The sequence below is a fragment of the Cnephaeus nilssonii genome (genome assembly GCF_951640355.1).
Source record: "Cnephaeus nilssonii genome assembly, chromosome: 19".
Classification (NCBI taxonomy): Eukaryota; Metazoa; Chordata; class Mammalia; order Chiroptera; family Vespertilionidae; genus Cnephaeus; species Cnephaeus nilssonii.
The window spans coordinates 37,263,937-37,276,507 of NC_137090.1; the positions used below are offsets into that span (position 1 = coordinate 37,263,937).

Below are 12,571 nucleotides of genomic sequence, written 5' to 3' on the forward strand. Positions count from 1 at the left end.
GGCCATTATACAGCCTATCACAGAGTGGGTAGAAGGTCCCAGGGTTGAAGTTCTGCACAGACTCCATCTATTAATATGCCCTCTGTGGTTAGGATAAGCCTTAGGGTGAGCGTGGGTGAGGGCAGGAAAGCTGCAGGACACAGGACTCGAGCTTGGCCAGAGGGAAAACTTTCAACACTCAGACCTGGCCAAATGGAAGGGGCTGCATGGGGGTAGTGAGCTTCCCACCCCTGGGGGTATGCAAGTAGAAGTTGGACAGCTGCTTGCCAGGACCATTGTGCAGAGAATCAGCATAGAACTTGCAGGCCTTTAAGGACCCCCCCCACTCTTGGCTCTGAGAGTCTAATTCTGGGAAGGCCTTATAGAGGGGTTTGGTGGCTGGGTGTGTCCTGTGGCCACACCCTCTGCTTAGGGGTCTCCCCTGTCTACACAGCCTGTCTGAATAACCAACCCTACGACCAATCAGTCTTGGTCTCGAAAATCTGCCAACACCGGCTCAGACTAGGACTCAGGCAGATCGCATTCATCCGGGATCCAGGGTCACTTGACCGGGCTGAGCCGGAGCCTTGCACGGCGTGGAAGGGTGGGAGGGTTCAGTGAACACCTTTAAGCTGCCTAAGCACCCACATGCTTTGGTCGGCAGAGGGCCAGGAAGCCCTGGCTGTGTGGAGGCCAGAAGGGGCTGTGTGACCTCAGGCAGGTGCCTGCCCACTCTGGGCTCTATACTTCCTTCTGTAAACCGAGGAGGTGGGGCAGAGGAACAGACCACTAGTCCTCAGCCTGTGGAATGGACTTTTTACGGAAGTTGTTTAGAGGAGAGGAGTTTCTTGTGACACTCAATTTGTCAGTAACCGTAGTCTTGCATCTGTCACGTTCTTACATCTTGTGGGAGCCACCACACAGGTAATGGCAGGGCACCGGGACATCCCAGGAACTTCTGGAAATGTTTGGGTCTGGCCAGGTGGAGGAGTTGGGTGGGGGTTAATGGTACTCAAGGCCAAGAGAAGAGTGTGGGCCAAGGCAGGGAAGCTAGAAAGCTTAGGACGAGTTTAGAGAATTCCCAGTCATTTGTGAAGAGGGAGGGAGAGAGAAGAGAGGGGAGGTTACACAGGGGTGCGGGGGCCAGTACTGGCCGAGAGCTTGCCCTGAGGACTACAGGGAGCCACTTGGGGGCTGGAAAGGTCCTGGTTACATTTGTGTTTTCAAGAATTCACATTGGTCAGTCTCGGTATCCCTTTGAGCTCCTTTAATAGGAGGCTCGGGAGAGCATGATGGACTAGGACAGTGGTCAACAAACTCATAGTCAACAGAGCCAAATATCAACAGTACAACGATTGAAATTTCTTTTGAGAGCCGAAAACTGACTTCTGCGCATGGGCCACAAAGTTTCAATCGCACTGTATGTGCGTGCCTGCCCACACGTGGTGTTTTGTGGAAGAGCCGCACTCAAGGGGCCAAAGAGCCGCATGTGGCTCGCGAGCTGCAGTTTGCCAACCACTGGACTAGGAGATGAAGATGTATGTTCAAATCCTGCCTCTGTCATTTATTAGCTGGGTAATCTTTTAAAAAATATATATATTTTATTGTTTTTTCACAGAGGAAGGGAGAGGGATAGAGAGTCAGAAACATTGATGAAAGAGAAACATCAATCAGCTGCCTCCTGCACACTCCCCACTGGGGATGTGCCCGCAGCCAAGGTACATGCCCTTGACCGGAATTGAACCTGGGACCCTTCAGTCCGCAGGCCGACACTCTATCCACCGAGCCAAACCGGTTAGGGCTATTAGCTGGGTAATCTTGACCTTAACCTTTTTCCGTCTAACTTTCCTCATCTGTCCACCTGGGAATTCTGGGAAGGTTCAATGAGCTCATTTGCTCAGCATGTATCTCTTGTGGTCCAGGCTCTATGCTCCCAGCATCATCAAGAAAGTAAACCAACCTGGTCTCTGTTCTCCAGGAATACTCAGGTCATACCTTGATGACAGAGACACAGAAGTGCGATGGTAACTGAAGGGAGTAAATAAATCAGCAAAGGGCCAGGGGAAGGCATTTCCAAAGAGGAGATCATTGTGATGGGTCTTGAAGGACGAGTAAGAGTCCAGTAGGTACAAAAACTAGTGAAGTGTGTCCAGATGGAGGAATAAAAGTATGAAGTGGGAACGATAACGAGTTTGGAGGCAGAGGAGGATGGAGCCGGAGGTTGGGGTTGAGGTCAGCCAGGGTCAGATCATGAAGGGCCATGTATGCCGGGAGTTAGCACCAAGCCTGGTAGATGTTTGAGAGCTGGTGGAGAATTTTAGGCGGGGGGTGGGCAGGGGGACAGTCAGATCTGTGTTCTGGAAAGCACCCTCTGGGGACCTGAATGGAAATTGTTTTGGAGAGACAGGTGTCCACAGGAGGGAGGTACAAGAGGGGCCAAGTGGCGTTGACGTAGGCCCAGGAGTAGGTGGGAAAGGTAGTGAAGGTAGGAGGGGGCTACTTGAGAGGTATTCAAGGACAGAGAGTGGGAGGTGGGATTCAAGGAGGGAGAGTGTGCAGAATGTCTAGATCAGGGCTGAGGATCATGGGAACTCAATAGATAAATGTTCACTTGCCTCCATTCCCATTCATATTGGGGGTAGAAGGTGAGGAGGTTGGGGCAAGATTGGGACCATAGAATTGAGATTTCCGAGTGGGATAGTTTTGGGTGGTGAGAGGATAGAGAAGGTTACTGGGGTTGAGGAAGCCTGGGAACTGGGATGCTGGGCAGATCACCACATGGCCAGTGGCATCCCCAGAATGAGGCAGGAAAGAGGTTCCTGCTTAGGTTCCCAAGGGCCTAGGAGCACTGGTTAGCAGGGAGGGACAGGGGCCCACGGCCACATTTCTTTTGGGTCCCAGATCATGCACAGTGGCCGGTGGCTGCACCCACCGACTGACCAATCCCTTTCTTTTTTTTTTTTTTTAATTTCTTTATTGATTAAGGTGTCACATATTTGTCCTCATCCCCCCATTCCCATCCCACACCCCTCCCCTTGGATGCCCCAACCCTCTGTTGAACTTAAGCATTGGTTAGGCTCATATGCATGCACACAAGACCTTTGGTTGATCTCTCCCCCCTCCCCCCACCCTCCCCTATCCTCCCTCTGAGGCCCGATAGTCCGATCGATGTCTCCTTGTTTCTGGTTCTGTTCTTGTTCATCAGTCTATGTTGTTCATCATTTCCCCTAGATGAGCGAAATCATGTGTCACTAGAGATATACTTATAAGAATTGAATGTGCGACGAGCAATAATAGTTATGCTGACAGGCAAATGAATCCGTCTGTAGTGAGTTTCTTTCTGGACCAACAGTTCTTTTGAGACCCAATATCAATGTCCACCAGTTCCCTATGAGTACATGTCGGCACTGACCCCTCAGCTCTGGATGGTGGACAAATGGTGGTAATGCAGGACCGACTCCCTCTGGTTTGGTCTCGGCCGGACCCAGGGGCACTGATTCACCCGGATCCAGGGGCCCACGGCCTCACCCGGACCCGGGGCCAGGCTCACCCGGATCCAGGGGCCCACGGCCTCACCCGGACCCGGGGCCAGGCTCACCCGGATCCAGGGGCCCGTGGCCTCACCCTGACCCGGGACCCAGGCTCACCCGGATCCAGGGGCCCGCGGCCTCACCCGGACCCGGGACCCAGGCTCACCCGGATCCAGGGGCCCGCGGCCTCACCCGGACCCGAGGCCAGGCTCACCCGGATCCAGGGGCCCGCGGCCTCACCCGGACCCGGGACCCAGGCTCACCCGGATCCAGGGGCCCGCGGCCTCACCCGGATCCAGGGGCCCGCGGCCTCGCCCGGACCTGGGACCCAGGCTCACCCGGCTCCAGGGGCCCGCGGCCTCACCCGGACCCAGGGCCCAGGCTCACCCGGCTCCAGGGGCCGGCGGCCTCGCCCGGACCCGGGGCCCGCGGCCTCACCCGGCTCCAGGGGCCCGCGGCCTCGCCCGGACCCGGGGCCCAGGGCTCACCCGGCTCCAGGGGCCGGCGGCCTCGCCCGGACCCGGGGCCCAGGGCTCACCCGGCTCCAGGGGCCGGCGGCCTCGCCCGGACCCGGGGCCCAGGGCTCACCCGGCTCCAGGGGCCGGCGGCCTCGCCCGGACCCGGGGCCCAGGGCTCACCCGGCTCCAGGGGCCGGCGGCCTCGCCCGGACCCGGGGCCCAGGGCTCACCCGGCTCCAGGGGCCGGCGGCCTCGCCCGGACCCGGGGCCCAGGGCTCACCCGGCTCCAGGGGCCGGCGGCCTCGCCCGGACCCGGGGCCCAGGGCTCACCCGGCTCCAGGGGCCGGCGGCCTCGCCCGGACCCGGGGCCCAGGGCTCACCCGGACCCAGGGGCGCATGGCCTCGCCCGGACCCAGGGGCACGTGGCCTCACCCGGACCCGGGGCCCAGCCTCACCCTGACCCAGTTCCCAGCCTCACCCAGACCCAGGGGCACGCGGCTTCACCCGGATCCGGGACCCAGCGGGGTTTCGTCTTCTTGATCCCAATTCCTGTTGGTCAATTCCCTCTCAGCAATTCCTTCGGCCATTTTCTCAGAGTTCCAGGGCAGCCACCGCAGAACTCGTTGGGCGGCGGGCTCGGCGAAGCTCCGGTGTGCCCGGTGCGCGGCGGCGGGCTGGTCCGGGGTGGCTGCGTCGGCCCTTGGGTCTGCAGCGGTGGCCGGTCGCCGAGCGTGCGCACCTGGCCGCTTCCGGGGCGTTGAGATTCTTGAAGGACTCGGAGGTCAGCAAGCGCGTAGTCTCCCACCCCATGTCTCCCAGGGGCTCGTCTGTCCGTGCTCGGCAGCGAGTGAAGCCTTCCCCTCAGCCGGAGACCGCTGGGGGAACTGCGCCGAGCACGTTCCAGACCGCCATTGTGTCACCTGAGCCATAGTTTTTAAAGTGTGGTCTTTGGGTCACCGGCATCAGCTTCATCCCGCGTACCCCTCTCTTTTATTCTAGTTGTATAGCATCCGCTCAGTTAGCCCTCCGGTGGTTCTGGATGGTGTCCGCTCCGCTCTCCCGTTGTAGTCTCAAAACCGTTGTGGTAGGCAGCAATCAGGCTTCTGCCCTATGCCTCCATCTTGGTCCTTGTTTGTATAGTTAAGTCTTGATTGTTGTTGGTGTCACTGGGAGGAATTGTCCTCCAGGCCTATTGGCCGTGCGGACCCTCTGTGTCTATAAAGGAAGAGTTGCTGTGCGGGAGACACGCCTATGTGCCGGGTCTTGGTGCAGCAAGGCTTCGGCGCTCACTGCGTCTGCCTCTTGAATGTGTCCCTTATGGGAGTGGTCGAAATCTGATGTCATCTCACACCGACCACTAGATGCCTTCGTTTTTGGGTCTCCAATGGAGTGTAGGTCAGCTACTGCCTGTGGCCCCTCAGCAGGAATTACAGCATCCCTTATATTCGTGACCTGTTTCGGTGTCTTCCCCTTTTGGCTGCCTCCCTATCGCTCAGCTTCCCCAATCTCCCTAGGTGGTCGCTCTTGATACCCCCCTTTGTGGGCTGAGTGCAAAGTCTTGGTGTTGTTAAGCCTTGATTGCTGTTGGTACACTGGGAGGATGTGACCTCCAGTCCAATTGGCTGTGAGGATCAGCTGTGTCTATGCCGGGAGACAGCCCCATTCAACTAGACTTGCAAAATTGTAAAAGCCTCTGTGTTCAGCTTGGATGGGGCGGAGTTACAGGGCGGAGCCTACCGCCTTGGCTTCCCGTCAGCCCCGCCCTATGAGGTTCCTGTGTCTCAGTGTCCCTCTGTACTCCCAGCAAACACCTCTGAGAGAAAAGCGCCCTGGAGTTTCGCGCGCTGCCAAACAGTCTAGTCTCTCCCCCAATGAATCTGGATTCCCAGATTCTCTCCCGGAACTGGGTTTCCGTGTAGTCAGAATTGGGGCTCACCTCAGTCTGGCGCTTTTGTCTCCTTCCCTCCAGGGCGACTCAGCGGCACAGTCAACAGCCCATCCTCCGCGCACAATCCTGTGTGCGCCTCCGGTGCTCTGCTCTTCGCCGCCTCTCTGCATCTCTGCCTTACAGTCCAGCTTTCCCCAGTATGAGCATGGCTTCCCCGGGTCTTTCCCGGAACTGGGGTTCAGTGCAGTTGGAACTGGGGGTTCAGCACAGTCCGGAGCTTTTGTCTCCTTCCCGCTAGGGCAATCCAGCGGCACAGGCAACAGACCCTCCTCTGCGCACATTCCCGTGCGCGGCTCCGGCGCAGCTCCTCTGTGTCTCCGTCCCACAGCCCAGACTCCCCCAGCATGAGCCCGGCTTCCCAGGGTTTCGCCGGGCACTGGGGTTCAGTGCAGTCGGAGCTGGGGTTCAGCACAATCTGGCGCTTTTATCTCCTTCCCGCCAGAGAACGCCAGCCAGGCGGCCAGCCGCCCCTTCCTCTCCGGCTCCGGCTTCCCCGCACGCGCGCGGGCTCGCCTCTCCGCCCGTGTCTCCATACCTCAAGCTTTTACGGCTTCTCTGATTTTCCTTGTGGTTTTCTTTTTCCTTCTAATTGTGCGCATTTCAGTCAGCCAGCTTTCCTGTGGTTCTGGATGATGTCCGTTTTGACTTTTAGTTGTGTTTTTGATATTGTTGTGCCCGGCTGCAGGTTAGGTGTTTAACCTATGCCGCCATCTTGGTTTCTCCTGACCAATCCCTTTCTGTTCTTTCCCACCAGCCTGATTTTTGGGGCACTGACCATTGTGACTGGCATCATTGGGGTGGTCCTGGGAGCAGAGGCTTCAAGGAGGTACAAGAAAGTCAACCCGCGGGCTGAGCCCCTCATCTGTGCCTCTAGCCTGCTCGCTGCAGCCGTCTGCCTCTACCTGGCTCTCATCCTGGCCCCGACCACTCTCCTGGCCTCCTATGTAAGTGAGGGTCCCATCGGAGGCGGGGTGCGATGGGGTGCGATGGGGTGGGATGGGAACTCCTGCCTGATAAAGGTTCACTCTGTGCCAGGTCTTTACGTGCATCAGGTGTATCAGTTCTTCCAGGTGGAGCTTGTTATTCCCATTTTACAGATGAGTAAACTGATGCTTACCACGAGTTACCCAGCTAGGAAGGGGAACAACTGGGATTTGAGCCTAAGCCTTTCCGACTCGAAAGTGTATCCTCCGAGCTCCTGGTTAATGCTCTGATTGGAGATACGGAGACTCACTTGCTCCCAGGACGTGAAGAACTAGGGTGATTCTTTCCAGGTTACAGATGAGGAAAGGGAGGCCCAGCTTGGCCACAGCCAGAGCAGACACTGCTTTAAAGGTGACCCTTGTGATGCTGTCCCGTTTTCCAGACCCATGACCCACACACGCGCCTCACACTCTATACCAGGGACAGCTGCTCACGCCTCCCAGCCTTTCTATGTCCGTGCCTCCGCCAGGGACACCATTCTCTTCTGTGCACCTGGCAATCCTTCTCCTTCTGCAAGACCCAGATCAGAGGCCGCCGCCTTCAAAAGCCTCTCCAAACTCCCCTCCGTCTCTCTCAGTGCAGTTCCCACTTGGGCGCAGTGCATGTGTGGGTCCCCTCAGGCACCGCGGCGCACGGGTGGGGCTGTAGCCACATGCACACGTATGTGTGTGCAGCGGTGTCCCTGCCCCCAAAGCGCCAGCCCAGACGGACCCACCGGATGGGGAGGGCGCCGACTCTGGGAAGATGGCTGCAGTCTCACCCTGGATGACAGGCTTGGGCGCCTCCCCGTCCCTGGTCCCAGGGCTGTGAGACCCACCCACCGCATGGACTCGGAGGCCCCTGCACATGTGTGCGGGGTTCACTGAGCAGACTGGACTCAGAAAGAAAAGAAAAAGAAAAAAAAAAGGAAAACAAAGAAAGCTAATCAGTAACAGCTTTCCTGTTCTGCCACCAGCTCTCACGGCTTTTCCAGTCACACTCATGGGCTAAAAAGCCGGTCCCGTTTAAATCAAAACTTGGGTTCTACTTCCCAATAGAGCTTCTATCCAGACCCAGATGGCATTGGGGGGGTGGGGGAGAAGGGGGAGCTCCAGGCAGCTCTGCTCTCCTGTCCCATCTCTGTCCCTTGTCCCCAACACCGCCCCTTCCCCAGGGTCCTGACCCCTCCAGGGCTGGGCAGGTGGGGGGTGGGGTGGGGGATGACCCCAAATGGGAGCTGGGTTGTTTTGCTGACTGTGCGTGCCCTCCACGCGGCGGGTGCCCAGAAGCTGGCGGACGCCTCGCTTTGGGCCACATCTGTGGGTGTTAGGGCCCCGGGCCCTGGCTTCAGCATTGCGCGGCTCCCTGATGCGGCTGACACAGTCACCGCGGCCTCTGGCTTCCCCCTCCGCCCCTCGTCAGGCGGTGCCTTTCCAACCTTCCTGCCAGACCCTGTGTCCCCACAGGCATCCTCTCGTGACCCTCAAGCCTGTCTCCTCTCTGTGTCCCTTTAACCCCTGGATGAACTCAGGAAGTGCAGCTGCCCCACCCCTGCCCTCTCTCCTCACCCACACTGCGGTCCTCAGCCTCCCCGGAGGCCCCAGGGTCCTGTCCTCCCAGTGCCAGCTGACTGCTTCAAGATGCCCCGAGGATGCCCTTCGTGGGTGCCCCTGGGTGGCCCTGGTGCGGGAGGGTCAGCATTTCACTGGCGTCCAGCCAGAGGGAGAGGCCAGCCTCCTTCCTGGCGGGCACTGCCCTGTCTGTGAGCATGTCGCCAAGGCCCCTCACTCAGCTTTCTCGCACTTCAAATAGACCCTCCCAGCCCAAGTCTCCGGCTTTCTATACAAGCCGGGGCCACGGGACAGCTCTGTTTCTCTCTCTAAACCCCGAGGGTGTGTCCGGCGCCTCTTGTAAGGTGTGGAGCTTCTCACCTGAGTCCTTAGCTCTGGCTGGGCTTCGTCTGAGATTCCTCGACAGCAGACAAGTCCCGTTAGCATTCCTCTCTCCCTCTGTTCTTATTTGGTCTTTATGACACCTTCATGGGGAAGGCTTTTTCTCATGCCCACTTGACAGATTGGAAAACTGAGGCCCAGAGGCAGCGAGACACAGAACGGAACAGACCAAACCCAAACTCGGCCCCGCAGACGGTGAAGTCTGTGTCCTTCATGCTGCACTGACCTTTATCACCTGCATGGGAGAGGAACAGCCTGCATACACTTGGCACCGACAAACGCCTTAATGCTTTCTGCCTGAGGGAGCAGCAGAGTGACTGGGACCATCATCTCCAGCCGGTGGGGCCTAGATGGGCCTGACCTTGCAGGCGGGCCGAGGCCCAGGCAGATGGAGGCCCGGCAAAGGCCTGTCCCGGCATTGGCTGGGGCCGCGGGCCCCCTGTCAGCTCTGCTTCTGCCACTGCTTGGTTGGCTCTGGGAGGCAGCTCCTTGGCTGTATTTTGGGGACACAGCTGTCCCCCCTCCCACAGCCTGGCACGTTTCCAGAGCTGGATGGCTCATCTAGAAGTGACATTGCGTCTTGGCTGACAGAGCCAGCTGGAGAAGCTCTCCTCCAGGCCTGCCGGGTGAGGGGCCGAGGGGCAGGGAGGCAGGAGGCCAGGATGCATCCGCCTGCCAGCGCTGGGAAGCTGCTCCTGCCTGTGGCTCGTGTTTGGCCCTGGCACGATGCCCAGCGGCGCGGAGCCTCCGCGGCCAGAACTCCAGCCTCGCAGAAGCCGTGCGCTTCTTCTGGACCTCCCGACAGACCCCCACCGCCCGGTCCTGTGGTGCCTCTGGAGTCCACCTGCAGGTTCTGACTTGAGATTCAGGCTCCAGCTCCTTCCCCCCAAAGTGGTTATAAAACCCTCATACTGCCAACCTACTCACTTCTCTCGGGCCCCTCTGTCCTTTCCTGGCTCATGTCTTGCTGTCTTTCCCCAAGACTGTTCTGGGAGCCACCTTCCTGCCCACCCACCACGATCTGTTCTTCCCACTCTGCCAGTGGCACCAGGGACCTTCCCTGCTCCGAAGCCTTGCATGGCTCCCTGGTGCCTCTCTTCATCCTGGGGTTCAAAGCCCCTCACAGACTCTCCTGACAATCTTAGTAGCCTTATCCCCACGCAGTCCGGCCATGCAGGTCCCCTCTCCATTTCCAGGGCATGCCCCAGGCTTCCCGCATCTGGGGCTTCCCTCTGTCTCCCCCACCCCTTTCCCATATGCCCGAATCACTCTGGGCCTTCAAGGACCGGCTTGAGCACCATCTCTCCATGGAGCCTTCCCTGATTGGTAGGCCTGACCCTCTCCCCATCCTCGATGCTCCTCGGCATTGCCTTCTGTGGTCCATGGTCATTTATACTTTCACCCTCTCCCAGCAGGGCCCAGGGTGGCTTTGATCTTTCTCAGAACTCCAGCCTGAAACATCATTCAGGCATCTTGGCATGGGTGGGGCAGTCACTACTTGCTGAGTGAATGGTTGAGTGGCTAGCTATGTGCAATCATTTATTTATCCAACACACATTTATTGAGTGCCTATAAAGTGGCATGCTGGTTTAAATGCTATGGATGTAACACTGGATAAAACAGACTAAACTATCTATGTCCTCAGGGAGCTTACATTCTAGTCGGGGGAGATGGACAACAGGCAAGATACATAAGTAAAGTTCACAATGTTCTGGATGATCATAAATGCTTAGAATACATTGAGGAGAAGGGAGATAGGGAGTGTGTGGGGTTGTGGGGAGAGGGCTGCACATTTGAAAAAATACATTTTTATTGATTTTTTTTTAGAGAGAGAAGGAGTGAGAGGGAGAGGGAGACATCGATGAGAGAGAAACATCAATGGGCTGCCTCCTGCATGCCCCCTACTGGGGATGGAGCCCACAAGCTGGGCATGTGCCCTGACTGGGAATTGAACCAGGGACCTCTTGGTGCATGGGACAACTCTCAATCAATTGAAGTACACTGGCCAGGACAAGGGCTGCAGTTTTATGTAGTATAACCAGAGAGGCCTCCCTGAGAAGGTGGTTGTTGCGTAAAGACCTCTAGGAGGTGAAGGAGTGGATTATGTGGCTATTTAGGGGAACAGTTTTCCAGGCAGAGGAAACAAGAACTGTAAAAACCCTGAGGTAGGAGTGTACCTGGTGGATTTGAGGAGCAGCAAGGACACTGTGATTAGTGTGGAGAGAGGGAAGGGAGAAGAGGACAAAAAGTTGATGGGGCCGGATTAGATAGGGCCTCATGGGTACTAGGTGGGATCGGCTTTTAATGAGAGTGAGACAGGGTTTTGTGTTGAGGCGTGGGAGATCTGGCTTGTGTCTTCTGCATCAATTGAGGTGATGGTGTTGTTTGTCCTTTATTCCATTGATAGGGTATATTACATTGATTGGTAGTTGTGTGTAGCCAACCTTGCATTCCTGGGATAAATCCTGTCTTGGCTGTGGTGTGCCGTCAGCCCTCCATAGCCATGGGTTCTACATCCATGAATCAACCAATCTCGGATAGAAAATAACTGGAAAAAAAAGGAAATTATGTTTTTGCTGACTTGTACTATGTTAAGCCTACAGTGGTTGTGTCTATACTAAAATGTACAGACCTTTTTTTTTTTTTGGTCATCATTCCCTAAACAATAATCTATAACCATTATTTACATAGCATTTCCAGTCTGTTGGGTATTACAAGTACTCTAGAGATGACTTAAAGTATACAGGAGGATGCATCTAGGTCCTATCCAAATACTGCACCATTTTATTTTTTTAATTTTAATTAAAAATATATACATATATTTCATTGATTTCAGAGAGGAGAGGAGAGGGAGAGAGAGATAGAAACATCAATGATGAGAGAGAATCCTTGGTCAGTTGCCTCCTGCACACCCCCTTCTGGGGAGTGAGCCTGCAAGTCAAGTGAGCCTTGACCAGAATCGAACCCAGGACCAATGCTCTATCCACTGAGCCAAACCGGCTAGGGCTACTACGCCATTTTATAGAAGGAACTTGAGCATTCATGGATTCTGGTGTCCTTAGGGGCCCTGGAACCAATCCCCCTCCGACGCCAAGGACAACTGTACAAATCATTTTTATGTGATGCTGAATTCGGCTTGCTAGTATCTAGTATATTCATTAGGAATACTGGCCTGTAGTTTTCTTGGTAATGGCATCCTAGAAGGAGTTGACAAGTGTTTCCTCCCCTTCTATTATTTTGGAAGGGCTTGTGAAGGGCTTGTGTTAATCCATCTTTAGATGTTCGTTAGAATCCATCAGTGAAGCCATCTGGTTCTGGGCTTTTGTTTGTGAGAAGTTTTTGATCACTGACTAAATATTTATTTGTTTTAGGTCAATTAAGACTTTTTATTTCCTTTTAAGTCAGTTTTGGTAGTCTGGGTCTTTCCAGAAATTTGTACCTTTCACTTAGATTATCTAACTTGTGGCATATACTTGTTCCTAGTATTCCCTTACAATCCTTTACATTTCTCTAAGGTCAGTAGTAACGGTCCCTCTTTTGTTCTTGATTTTAGTAATTTGAGTTTTCACTTATTTTTTTCTTGGCCAGGTCGACTAAAGATTTGTCAGTTTTGCTGCCAACTTTTGGTTTTATTGATTCTCTATTGTTTTTCTATAATTGGCTTGTGTCTAAAAGAATCACTCTGGTTTCTCAGTGGAGAATAGACTTGGGGGACAAGGGCAGGACCAGAGAGAAGAGCTA

The 12,571-nt window shown here is 55.7% G+C and overlaps 1 protein-coding gene across 1 annotated transcript in view; it reads left to right on the forward strand.

Moving 5' to 3' along the window:
• SPNS3 (SPNS lysolipid transporter 3, sphingosine-1-phosphate (putative)) overlaps positions 1-12,571 on the forward strand; it is a gene marked incomplete at its 5' end in the record, with an annotated part of 48,972 nt that overhangs the window by 14,497 nt on the left and 21,904 nt on the right. Inside the window, one exon of the mRNA XM_079797868.1 lies at positions 6,670-6,859. Coding sequence (XP_079653994.1) covers positions 6,670-6,859 — 190 coding nt within the window. The remainder of the gene's footprint in view (positions 1-6,669; positions 6,860-12,571) is intronic.